The 12979-nt window shown below is 33.7% G+C and overlaps 2 protein-coding genes across 5 annotated transcripts; one reads left to right on the top strand and one right to left on the bottom strand.

Annotated features, from left to right (window-relative positions):
• Positions 1–3467: 3467 nt before the first annotated feature.
• On the top strand, positions 3468–7444 carry LOC106762603. Of its 4 annotated transcripts, none has more exons than XM_014646602.2 (7): positions 3468–3632; positions 4171–4693; positions 4994–5523; positions 5625–5683; positions 6155–6250; positions 6377–6553; positions 6665–7444. In XM_014646602.2, the coding sequence occupies exons 1-7, from the start codon at positions 3584–3586 to the stop codon at positions 6704–6706; spliced, it is 1476 nt and encodes a 491-aa protein (XP_014502088.1). In that variant the 5' UTR covers positions 3468–3583; the 3' UTR covers positions 6707–7444. The 4 variants fall into 4 exon arrangements, with proteins under 4 accessions (XP_014502088.1, XP_022636222.1, XP_022636224.1 ...); XM_022780501.1 differs by lacking the exon at positions 3468–3632 and having other exon boundaries at positions 4102–4693; positions 6665–6713; positions 6811–7444; XM_022780503.1 differs by lacking the exon at positions 3468–3632 and having other exon boundaries at positions 4102–4693; positions 6161–6250.
• A 784-nt stretch (positions 7445–8228) lies between these two features.
• On the bottom strand, positions 8229–9450 carry LOC106761116 (transcription termination factor MTEF1, chloroplastic). Its single transcript, XM_014644626.2, has one exon. The coding sequence runs from the start codon at positions 9417–9419 to the stop codon at positions 8394–8396; it is 1026 nt and encodes a 341-aa protein (XP_014500112.2). The 5' UTR covers positions 9420–9450; the 3' UTR covers positions 8229–8393.
• Between the last annotated feature and the right edge of the window lie 3529 nt (positions 9451–12979).

Genomic DNA, 12979 nt, shown 5'->3' with positions numbered 1-12979 from the left:
CAAACTTCTATTATTTTTTTTCTTGGGGTTATTGAAGAAAATAAAAATGATGTCACAGAATCATTATCTTATTTGATATGCCATTGATTGTTCCGTGCTTTTAAAATGCTATCAATTTAAATTAGATGATTAAAGGTACAATTATTTAAATTTTGACTATTAGTAGTGTTAAAAATCTAAACGAGTCTTCATATTATGAAATATTTGGAGATAAAAAAAAAACATGTTAATAGATTTTTAGTTGATAATTAATTCTATGATATTTAGACACTAGACGGAAAATTTGTTAGATTGTTTTGATTTATAAATAAAAATATAAGAGTAAAAATAAATGAGAAAAAAGAGTTGTTAAACGAATGAAGACATATAAATAAAAGAAACAATGATTTTACTCTCATTATTTAAACAAGGAAAAAATATAAAAGAAAATAAATAAATTTATAAAAACATTTTATAATACTTGAAAATTACATATAACCAAAAAAGCCAAACCATGCTGTACTATTGTTTTTAATATATTTTATTTATTTTAAAAATATATTTAATCCTAAAAAACAAAAGAAAGACGTTGACCCAACGAGGTCAAACATATTAATTAGTAAATTGTTTGTGTGAATTGGTAGTATCCATATATACTATTTCTCCTCCTTTAACAAACCCTAATCACATTATTTTTACTTCTTTCTAATGTCACAAATCATCTTAAAGATTCGTAGCACATCAAATACCTAATTATTTTAGATATAAACAAGAATGAATAATTTTATATTGATTAAGAAAATAAGGTTACATAATTTAATTTAACTAATTAATGCTAAATAAAGGTATTTCACATCATGAAAAAAAAATTCATTAAAATAAATAATTAGCTAAAGGATGTTTTAGAAATAATATTACTAACAATATATAAAATTAGTTAAATTTATTTATATTTAAGCTCTTCTGTAAGTGCCAAAGTTTTTGTTTGTATATATTTAAGTAGGAGGACTTGCATATTTTAAAATTTAACACACGTGTAATATAAATTTAATAAACCTTAAAAAATATTACACACGAATATTTGTACATAAAATCTTCTCATAAAAGAAAAAAAAAAGTATACACACAACTATTATATACTATAATTTTTCAATAATAATTTTATACAATTATTTTTATTACATATCTATTTCCATTTTTGTTTTCTTTCTAGTTCTCTCTTCCATTAATCATATATTTTTAAATAAAAAAAGTTATATCACATCTCTCTCACCGTCTTACTCTCTCCTTCTTATCCTCTCATCAAAATAAACACACGAACCTCTTAAGAGCAAACTACAGCATTATTTTTCTCATGATTTCGTATTAAAACTTACAAATAATTTTTTATTTTATAGTTTTCCTCTCTTATGTTTTCCTTGTATCAGTAACTTAGTTTCTCATACATGAAATTAAAGATATAGTCTTGAAATTGTTGGTGAAGTGGACCTAGTAAATGTAACCTTGCATCTTAGTACTTTTAATTTCTAATTAATTTATACACCCAAAACTATTTTACAATTATAATTTTGTAATTGGAGAAAGGTATTGTGATATTTTCTCTCTATCGTCATAATCTATTGCTATGCCCTTATATTAAAAACATGATATTTTACTTGTTATCAACACGTGTCCACTTTTGAAGATATAATTTTTCAAAGATATATGCACATTCATAACATCAGTTGGGCATAGAGCAATAGGTGGAGATCAAAGGCGTGTTTTGTGAAAAGACTATTTATACAAAACATGGATGTCTTTGTTTTTATTCCTTCTGCCAATTTCTCCTTGTCTTCATAGAATACAGACATTGGTGTTCTATCGCTATATTTCCATGCTCTTTTACAGTGTTTAGACTAAGCTAGGGATATTCTATGAGTAACATAGCTAGTACCACACAAACACAAGAAACAAATACAACATACAATAAATCTAATTATAATACTAAAACCCTTTTAAACTCTTTTGCTAGTCTTTTTCAAATTCCAAAGATAAAACATATATACATCATAAATTCTGTTGAACTATAATGGTCTTTTTGGTATAGACTCAATATTTCAATATGTTTTAAACTGTAATAAAAATTTAAAATTCCAAAAGGGATAAACAACAAAATCTTTCTACAGAATTATTCAATGCATTTGTATATTTAAGACTCAGAACTCAATGATTAGGTTGAAATAATTTAACATCAATTAACTCACATGTTCAGGTGATGACAGATGTTTTGCCTTTCTGAGGAATATTTAGAGAAGAGTTTAGTGCCCTGAGATTGGAATTGAGCATGCTGAATTTCCTGGAGAAAAGTGAAACAGATAGTGAATATAGAACAAGTGGGATGATTATAAAATGAAGAGAAACAACTTCTTCCAAATCTGAATACAATGAGGAAGGGAACAAACACGGTTTGCGGAAGAATTAGTGTTGCTCGAATTGACAGGTGCATCACATTGCTTACTTTGTGTTATATCACCTTTAACATTATTATACTTGCACGGGGTCACCTTAATTTGTAATGAATCTAATTGTAAGTATTGAAAAAGTGGTGTAATAAAGTGATCTAAAAAATTGACGTGCAAAATACCCATATATTATTATTATTATTATTATTGTTAACTTGTGAATGTGTTGCTGAATAGGCTGGAAAAACAGCACCTGATAGCTTCTTATGAATGGAATGCACTTCAGGACGATTGACAAAAGCAGTGAACAGCAATATCTGATGGACCCAAGACTAATTGTATTGATCCATGATTATCAAAAATCATGAGTTTTTAATTAGACTTGTTCCCCTTCACCTACCACACTAAACAGTAGACTTAACTCACTTCACCTCTGAATTATGCTTTTGGACCACCACATAATATGGGAGGCAAACCATGTTTTGTGGTCCAATGAATTGGCTAACTCTTTTCATAATAAAACAATTAACAAATTGGTCTTCTTCCTAAGTACAGCTTTATCAACACTTAACCTTGTTGTTTGTTCTTAGCACCACAATTCTTTGGGACTATATATGTTCCCCTGTGGTTATTTCAGCCAAATAAATTAAAATACAAAGACAAATTGCATATTATATAGAAATAAAAGACCTGAGAATGATTAGGCTCACCTGAAATGCATTGATTATGATCTCTAAATGGAAGTTTAAAGTAAAAGTGAGGCAGAAAAGGGTGTGATCAGAAATGAATTTAAGGCATGCAGTGTCCCCTTGTGAGGTACCAATCATCCTTTCCCTCACCTGCCCCGTTGGCAACTTTATCATGAGCCATACACGTAATTCCATGGTTCTGACACTTTGATCTAATTCCCTCATATGAAAGCAAAGTATTAGAGAGTGACAATATCCCCAGATACATACATACACACAGTACATTCCATAAATGAATTTTATCTTCTTATTCTTTTCCTGAATCTTGAAATATGGCTCTACAAACCCACATTGCATGAGGACAAGAAAAAGGGTGGACACTGGCATAGAACAAAACCACTTGCCCCCACCCAAAAAGAAAATTAAAAGCATAATGAAAAGGAGAAGGGGAAATCAAACATAGCCAGCAGCAGCATGATGATGTCTGTGGGGACTTCCAATTCCAGCCTATGCATCTTTCCAGGTAATCAAAGCAACTCTAGCTCTATTGCACATTATTCCACTATGCATTTCCCATCACTTATCACTAATCATTCACACAAACCAAAAATTGATCATTCAACAAACATCTCAATAATGGCAAGGCCAAAATATTAAGCAACCATCCTTTCTTAACCATCACTTAACCCACTATGGACAAATCTTTTTATCTTCATTAATCCCAACCCACTTAATTACTCCACAAATTATTTAACTATTCACTCTATCAAAGATCTAGGTTAAGGGTGAATGCTTTTGTCCCAACCACATCTTTAACAATGGAAGTTGAAACAATGTTGTAAGATTAAACTGTGTTTATAGCAACGCAATCAATGGCAGTAACTGTAGATGATGAGCTTCTTGATTACTAGAAAATAACTAAAGCTCAAAGAAAAAGGGTAAAAGTCAATCAATGGCTTTTTTCACAAAAAAACTGTTTTTCTTTTTATTTTTTTCATTACCTTTTGTTTTATGTTCCTCAACTCTATATATAAGCGCAACCCACACTTTGTTTCTTCTAGTCAATATTCCGGTCAAACAACCTCGCCGGAAAATGGACGAGTCGTGGAGAATGCGAATGGGTCTCACGCCGGGGCTCCCTCGCCGCCGATCCATGGAGGACCGCTCCGCCTCCCGCACGCGCCGCTCCATCTTCTTCGCCGCCACCGCCGAGGCGGAAACCCTCGACCCCGACGACTTTGCCGATGTCTTCGGAGGCCCGCCGAGGAGCCTCCTCGCGCACAAGTTCTCCAGGTCCAATTCCTTCTATGAGGAGATATTCCGACCGCCGGAGTTCGCGTCTCCGGCAAAGTCGAAGGGTGGCCGGAGCTTGCCGGTGTTCCGGATTCCAGCCAAGAACGAGGCGTTTTACAGCGACATATTCGGGTCGGACGATGACCGGCGGTCGCGGGAGCGGTCGGGGCCGCAGTCGAAGGCTAAATCGAAGTCGAATTCTTCGTCGGCGCTGAGTTCCGAGGAGCTGAGCCCTCTCCGGCCGGCTGTCGGTGATGACGTGGCATTATCTGCCTTTGCTTCTAAACTCAGGTACTGAAATGAAATCCCAACCAACTAACTGTTTCGAGAGTCCTTCTGTTACGTTCTGAATTGACCATTTTGCCCTCTGTGATTAGCTCTATTTGCGGTTCTGAATTGAAAGAGTAAGAAGGAGTGTAATATAGAAAATATATTGCTAGGATTTTTCTTTCAGTAAATTTAGTAGACGAAATATCTTTTCTGGAAAATAAACATCACTGTCTGTGGCATTCCTTAATATTGTGAAAAATTATGATTGACAGAGTTATGATTATGGGAAGTCTGAGGTTTCTTTGTGGGTGATTGTTTCAGGCCAATAAATGTCCCATGCAGATGGAACTCAACCACTATGATGCCTGAGGAACACCCAATTAAACAAGGGGGATCACTTTTTCCATTCAATAATCACTCATTTGAAGTTCATTGTCAGGATAATGAGTACAAGGAGACCTTCAAGAGTCCTCATTTCGGATTCTCACGAAGAGTCTCCTCCCCAGAGACAATTAGTCTCGAATCCAATTCATACCAAAGCATGAAGGTATCCGCTGATGACTGGGAACTCAGTTCCCCGTTTTCTGCTGTCTCTGGCCTTTGTCAAGAACCTGAGGCAAAATCCTCCGTTCATGATTATATTCTTCCAGAACTCCTCATAGAACAGGACGATGATGAAGTTATGAGCTCCTATGTTATAGAGGTCAACTCCAATCTCAGAGAGGAAAGTTGTGGAACAGCAGACATTGATGAAGCAATAGCATGGGCCAAGGAGAAGTTTCAATCACGAAATTCTGATGAAGAATCAAGCTTCAGAAATGAAACCAGTGAACAAACTACAGCCGTGGAAGGTGATTGTCTTAACCTGAAATAAAATTTTGTTCTTGCTTTTTTCAGCTTATCTTTAAAAGAATAATTTCAAACTAATTCAAATCTGCTTGATATAATGCAGGAAGGTCTGATGCAGGTGAATGTCACAGTGATGAATCGGGAAACATTAAATCTTCCAAGGTAGTATGATATATTGGAAAAAACATTGCTTATGAGTAACTAAATAAACGTATGCGTTATATTCCTGATACAAAGCTTGTAAAACACTGCCTCATTTTTAAATTAGAAAAACATAAAATACTGCGTGAAATATTGATGAAATCAATTCCATTCAGACAATATCGTTTCAGAAATTGATAAAAATACATGGTCATAGAAAGAAATGATAAATATTACAGGCTGTGATCAAAACAGTCCATAATAAAAGAAATGTAAGGAAAGGAATTTAACATTTGTGATTAGAAATGAGTAAGAGTTTAATCAGGCTGCAATTCCTCTCAAAATTAACTTGTCTTTTTATATTTTAAAGCAGCTGAAACTTCCTATTTTGTGAAATTCGTGACTATGACTATTACTAGGATTTTCCTTTACTTCCATTTCTTTTATCTTGGAACACAGATTTATATGGATTGTTCTGTTGTTTCTATGAAGGGACAGACAGAAACAGAGAAGCTGGACAGAGATATAAGATTGTGGTCATCTGGCAAGGAAACCGACATTCGGCTACTCCTTTCAACACTACATCATGTAACGTTTTCTTTGTTACTGATATTTTAGTATTGAGGAAATTATTGAATCTTCTCTAGTTTTATACCCCTTTCTAAGCATGAAGACAACTGGAGAATTGACATTATTTTATGTTTTCAATAAAAGATTTTATGGCCTGAGAGTGGCTGGTATGCTGTTCCTCTTCCGAACCTAATAGAAAGTCAACAAGTGAAGAAGGCCTACCAGAAAGCAAGATTGTGCCTCCACCCTGACAAACTGCAGCAAAGAGGAGCAACACTCCTACAAAAGTATATAGCAGAGAAGGCATTCTCCATTCTTCAGGTATGTGAAATATGTGCTATATATGCATAAAACCTACTATTTGTTTCAGAGACAATAAAATATCGGCTAAGGATCAACATAGAAATTAAGTTCATATCTACTTTGGAACAGGATGCATGGACTGCATTCATTTCTGAAGACGTTTCCTTCTAAACAGCAGGTGACTCCAACTCCTGATAACTCAGTTTTGGTTTAAAGCTCGTGGGAAAACATCGAGATAAACATTTTGAATGACTAAAGTGATCATATCCATGCAGCAAATACACAAGATGTACATGAAATTTGAAAGCAGCATGTCCATTTGTACAAACTGTTGACTGATGGATCATGGATCTACTGTTTTGTGTTTGTATCATAAGTTGTTTGACGCTTTTGGAATTAGTTAACAGGAAGTTATTTGGTTGGTTTCAGTACTTGATTTGTATATGATGACATGAAACCAAGAAATTAGCTTTTTATTATTCTTTTGGAACCTTATTCCATTCAGATCTCATCAACAGCAGCCTATCAACCTTTTCAACTCTTTCTGCTGGATAAGCTTATCAGTTATCATCACATGCTCTTAGATTCCTTTAGCCCCTTTTCCTACGGCAGAGATTTCTTGGTGTGTCTACACATGGTCAAATTGTAAAATTGAAATATTTCCGGCATCATGTATCAGGCTACTGCTGTGAAGAAGGCCTGGGTCCAACTGCTACCTATGTCTAAATTTCCATATTGACAGATATTGGATATTCAGGAAAATATGTAACCTTTTACACCTACGTCATGTACATGTAATTTCTCTGTCGTTGGTCTCTTGATTACATTTCATTCTTGCAGAGGTTTTTTTTTTTTTCTTTTGACTTTTGGCCTATATGATAAAATTTCCACCATATGTGGTTTTTGGTTTGGAGTGTTCCAATTCAAATTCAGTTTAAATAAAAAAATTTAGTTTCATAGCATGTTTGATCATCTTTAAAATTTATATAAACATCAATATTTGCCTGAACATAATTTTGTACAAATAAAAGTTCGAATTACTTTTGGATACTTACAAATTTAACTCCAATTTGCAAATTAATCCAAACTTGTCCTTTCAAGTTCCATTGATAAATATGAAATTACTTAACATTTTCACCTTCTGTTCCCAGTACCATTAAATCAAGAAAGAAGATTTTTTTTTTTTATTATTTTTGAATCTATTCCAGTAACATCTTATCAACTGCAACCCATTTTCAATTGAACTCTTTGGGCTTGGTAATTTTATCCTTAGTGCACAGATTTCCTTAGCCTTTTTCCCTACTTCATAGATTTCTAGCTTTGCCTAGGTACTGTCAAATTATAAAATTGCATATTTCAAGCATCTCTTATAGTTACTGCTTAGAACAGGGCCTCGTATTGCAAACCTGCATTTAAATTTCCACTCTTACACTTATTGGCTACTGGTAGGAAAATATGAAACCTACAACACCTACATCATGTCATATTTTCATTGTTGATGATCTTAAATCTTTTGACAGTTTATTTAAATTCTATTCTTGCATAAACCGCTTTTCTAACTGCTAACCTAGATGATATAGTTTCCAAGTTCCATTGATAAAATATGAAATTACTATACTTAGAACTTAATTCAGATTTTCTTCTCAGTATCATAAATATACTCAATACTATAAAAACGCAACCAGAGATTTGAGACGGCAACTTAACTAGTATATATATCAGTAACTTCACATGAGAAGTCTGTACTAAGAAAGTAAACAATACAAGACATATAAACAATTTATCAAACAGTTCAACTTCATTGGAAAACTTTGCATTCACAGAAGTAAATACACATAATGGAATGCATCCACTATAGTCATCCACCTCCCTGCTTTAACAACTCCCTAAATTCTTCATCAGTGCTTTTAAGCATCACTGACAAAGGTAAAGTGATCCCACTCTGCACAACCTCGGTGTGTCTAGGTTTTATCCTGTTTTCCAAACTAAAAGCAAAGTACTGAGGAAACTCTTTCAGCTCCACCACTTTTCTTCCCATTTCCCCAGAAAAATAGTCATACTTTGGCTGAAAATTATTCTCTATACTGAAAGTGAGCAGTGCTGGGCATCTCAACACCATACTCCTAATCTCATCCTTGGAAAGTCCCAAAGTCTCCAAAAATCTAAGTTTAGGGATGAGGGTGTGTTCTACATTAGACACCAAGAGAACAGAATCTTGATAAGCCAAGGCCCCGGAATCCTTGAATCCAAGTCTCCTTAGGTAAAGCAAAGCTGGCCTGAGCTGGTCTTTCACACTGGATGTAAGCAATCTTGGGCACTTATTGATCACCCTCCTGAAGCTATTTTCGGGGACTTTGAGTTCATTCAAGATGAAATCAAAAACTGGGGTGAGATCAGTTTTGATGTCAGCAGTGAGAATCTTGGGGCACATGCCAAAGATTCTGGGCAGGTCCTTCTCAAGGATGCCATTGGAGAAAAGGAAGGTGATGATGGACTGTATGGATTCCATGGTGGCTGTGCGAAGATCAGGGTTTTGGGAGAGTGCTTTGCCTGCATCAATACCCATCACCTCAAGGCAGAGAATTTTCTCTTTGAATTCAAGGGAGAGTTTGGCATGCGTTGGAGGGTAAAGTGGGTGGTTTTGGAGGAGGCTTTTGGGTTTGGGTGCCACATGCAGAAGGGTTGATCTTAGAGGAGAATACGGTTTCTCAGAAGCGGTGGAGCAAAGGGAAGAGTGCAACGCGACGGCTCCGGCGGCTGGGGCCATGGCGGAGAGTGAAGAGAGAGAAAGAGAGAGTGAGAAATATGGAGAGAGAAGAACGGATAGGGTAAAGGGTGTGGTATTATGGAGATGCCATACCATTGAGGCATGACACGTATGCATATGTTGGAAATTTGATTGGCTGAAAAGGGATATCACTGCAACATAGATTGCATCTTTCTTCTTATTTATTTATTTATTTCTGTATCTCAAAATTATTTTTCTATTGTTTCTTCCTTAATAACTAAATTACAATAGTTATTAATGAGCCTATTGTTCCACTGTGGATGCATTTGTTTTCAGCTATTTCTTTCTGCACCCCATTATTTTTTTTTGCATCCCTCCAAATTTTAAACTTTCCTCATTACCCTTATCAAATTATATTAAAAATAAAAAGCTTTTTTCTTCTTCTTTCTTCACCCTTGCTTCTTTTTTCTTCCAAAAGCTCTAACCCTTTTGGCAACTCCAAAAAACTAATAGCAGACAAACATATTCACTTACTTCCACCATTTGAAACATACTAATACTAATAATGATATTTAAGAAACCACAACTAATGAAATATTGTCAAACAAAAATGGAATAAAGATAAAAAAGTTCAAAACTAATGGAATAATACTTAGTAAAATTGTTAAAATCAAATATCAATGTTTCCTCTGTGTTTAGGCTCAGTTTTCGAAGTAACAATTTTTTTAGAACTATAAAGAAAGGCAAGTTAGTCCAAACAAAACTAATGGAAATGAAAATTTGTTTTACAATGCCGAGAATCTGAATAACGATAAATTTCTGAAAGAGGAAAATTTCGTCCTTTTGATAAAAGATTTTCTCATGGCTCTCTATGACTATGATTTTATGAACGATTATCTTGGTGCTCATGAGACTATATTTAAATATGATTGTTTTCCATAAAACAAAATGAGTTGAGCTTTGTAGGAAGGGAAATCCTCCATTATTTCTCTTTTATAACATCTTTGAATATTATATGTCATTATTATATTATTATGAGTAACTTTAGATTTGATTGAAAAAATATTTATTATTGAAAGACATGTCAATAATAAATATGATTAAATATTTAAAAAAATTAAGTTAAACCATGGCTTAATTGATCATGACTAATAATATCAAAAATATATTTTTTAATTTACTTTTATAATTTAGTGAAACTGAATATGTATTAAAATTTATAATATTTTTTTTTTACTTTGTTAACAATTACTTGACGTGTTTATTGTTAGATAAGTTTTTATTTCAGTCAGATTTTTTTACATCAGTGTTTTGTACTTTTATTTATATTAGTTTTTGTAGGTTTATTTAAAGTATTTATTGTTTAATCATTAATATTGTAATAGAATTTCTTCTAATTATTTGCTGCTTTTAAAAACGTTTATTATTGTGCTATATTTTATTAAAAATTATTGAAGTTGGTCTTTTTGATTTAGACATTAAAAACATAATGGTGCAATGATGTGATAACTATGACCTGTCCAATTTTTTATGACGTGGCAACTATGACCTATTGATGTGGCAATGGTAATGTAAAAAGATAGGAGTACACCATAAAACCCTAGCCGTCGTTGCTCCCACAGAACGAAAAGCGCCACCACCAACCCTCAAGCCACCATGTTGTCGTCACCACTATCAACACAAACCAACCATTCGAAGCAGAGAAAAGCAACAAAAAACCCAGAAATCAAACCCTAGCCACCATGAAACCCTAATCCGCGTCGCCAGTAATCAGGGCAAAATCTCCACCATGTTTTGTGCCTCACCACCATTAAGTAAGAACTGAATTGAAATCCCTAACCTGCAACCAGAAATTCCAACCCAAAATATGAATAAGAAAATCGCAATCGCAACACCTAGAAACTCAATTCACACTTGCAGCAAACCATAAACACACATAATCGCTACCCAAATCGCAGAAACCCTAGTTCACAAGCAACATCCATGGGCACCAACTTGCCAATTGCACAACCTAGAAACGCAGAAACAATGTGAAGGTGAAGCTCAATGTTTACATTCAGGTGTAGGTGTTCACGTAATGCGAAAGTGAAGCTCAATGTTTATGTTCAAGTGTTTATATGTAATGTTAAATTTAGTTTTCCCTTTGATAAAAAAAATGTGCAAATGTGGTCCCCTTTTCAATATAAAACTCTATACTTTGGTCCCAAATGGATATTAACGAAAAACACATGAAAAATATTTGGTTTAGTTTTCACCATTAGTTTTCACCTCCAGTCCATCATCTTTGTCCACTTCCACTCCATCATCCACCTCCTCTCCACCATTAGTTTCCACCTCCAGTCCACCATCTTTGTCCACCTCTATTCCACCATCCACTTTCTCTCCACCATTACTTTCCACCTCCACTCCACCCTCTATTTCCACATCAAACCCTAACCCCCAAATCCAACAACAAAAACATCAAGTAGGTTAGGGTTAGCAACACTTACCTCACATACGTATGCTCTTCAAATTTGACCTTCAAGAAATTACCACAATACATTGATTACAAGACCAGTTTCACCAGATTGTTAAACCCAAAAACCGTGATAGGATTCTTAGTAAAAGATAATTTGATTTAACCTATTTTGTTAAACCTAGCTGACATCATTATATTTTTTTTAATATACACATTCAAATATATCATATGTGTATTGTATTACAAAAACTTTACACGTCATTCAGTTTTGACTTGAGAGACAACTATACCGTTATGTTTTAAGGACCATTTTGAATATTTTTTAATAAAATATAGAGTCTAACTAAACTTTTTTAAAATGTAGGATGACTTTGAATAAAAACCCCAACAACTACAGACCTATATTAAACCTTTTTATTACTTTTACCGTCATCCTCATGTTAATTTATCTTGTTATCGACTTGGAATCACTTATTATCGAAATGTCACCCTAACACAATGGTATATGCAATTAACAGAATAATGCATTATGAAGAAAATGACAGTGAAGTTCATGATGAAGAAGACATCATTTGAGTCTTGTTATCACAACCACTATATTTTCATACATGTTTCTTTCTGCACTAAATCAAATTTCTTTCTGCATCTATTCACAGACTTCATAAGTTTTGATGTGGAATACAGGTAGGATGGGGTCCAATTTTCAGAAATGGTTAATGTATTCCAGTTGACGTGGTCTAGGAAAAAATTCTTTTATATTTAATGTATTTTATTAGATTTTAATTGTAATTTTTTGTTCAGGCTTTAGTTATATTTTTTGTAGTGGTCCTATTGTTCCACTGCCAGTGCATATATTTTTGGGCCATTTCCAATCTTTTTTTCTTCTTTTTTAAAGTGGTTTTTCAAACAAGCGATTCTTAATTATTGAAAAGATGTGAAGTTGTTTGAAGAGTTAAATTCACTGCCTCTCTTATATTATCCATTCATTTTTACCACTGGACCACCTTATAATTTCAAGTAAACTAGATAAAAAGAAGAGTGATCTTTTTCCTTATTTTTTACCATTCCTTTTAATCTCTAAATGATTTTTATCATAATCGTACTTTAAAGTGTTTTTTTACTTCTTTCAAATTAGTAATTAATCGAAAAGAAAAGGGTTTCATTAACCTTTTAAAAATCACAAGATATTGGGGGCGTAAAGTTTGGGAAATTTGAGTTACCACCAATTTAATCCTAATATATTCTTCCAATTCTAGAA

This window comes from Vigna radiata, chromosome 5 (assembly GCF_000741045.1).
Source record: "Vigna radiata var. radiata cultivar VC1973A chromosome 5, Vradiata_ver6, whole genome shotgun sequence".
Classification (NCBI taxonomy): Eukaryota; Viridiplantae; Streptophyta; class Magnoliopsida; order Fabales; family Fabaceae; genus Vigna; species Vigna radiata.
This window is presented reverse-complemented; position numbering and strand designations above follow the sequence as displayed.

Excerpts from the sequence above, each read along its gene's own strand:
- LOC106761116 (XM_014644626.2), bottom strand. The coding sequence starts at position 9,419 with ATGCATACGTGTCATGCCTCAATGGTATGGCATCTCCATAATACCACA.
- LOC106762603 (XM_014646602.2), top strand. The coding sequence starts at position 3,584 with ATGATGATGTCTGTGGGGACTTCCAATTCCAGCCTATGCATCTTTCCA. Across the intron at positions 3,633-4,170 it reads CAGCCTATGCATCTTTCCAG|TCAATATTCCGGTCAAACAA; the intron begins GTAATCAAAGCA and ends TGTTTCTTCTAG. Across the intron at positions 4,694-4,993 it reads GCCTTTGCTTCTAAACTCAG|GCCAATAAATGTCCCATGCA; the intron begins GTACTGAAATGA and ends TGATTGTTTCAG.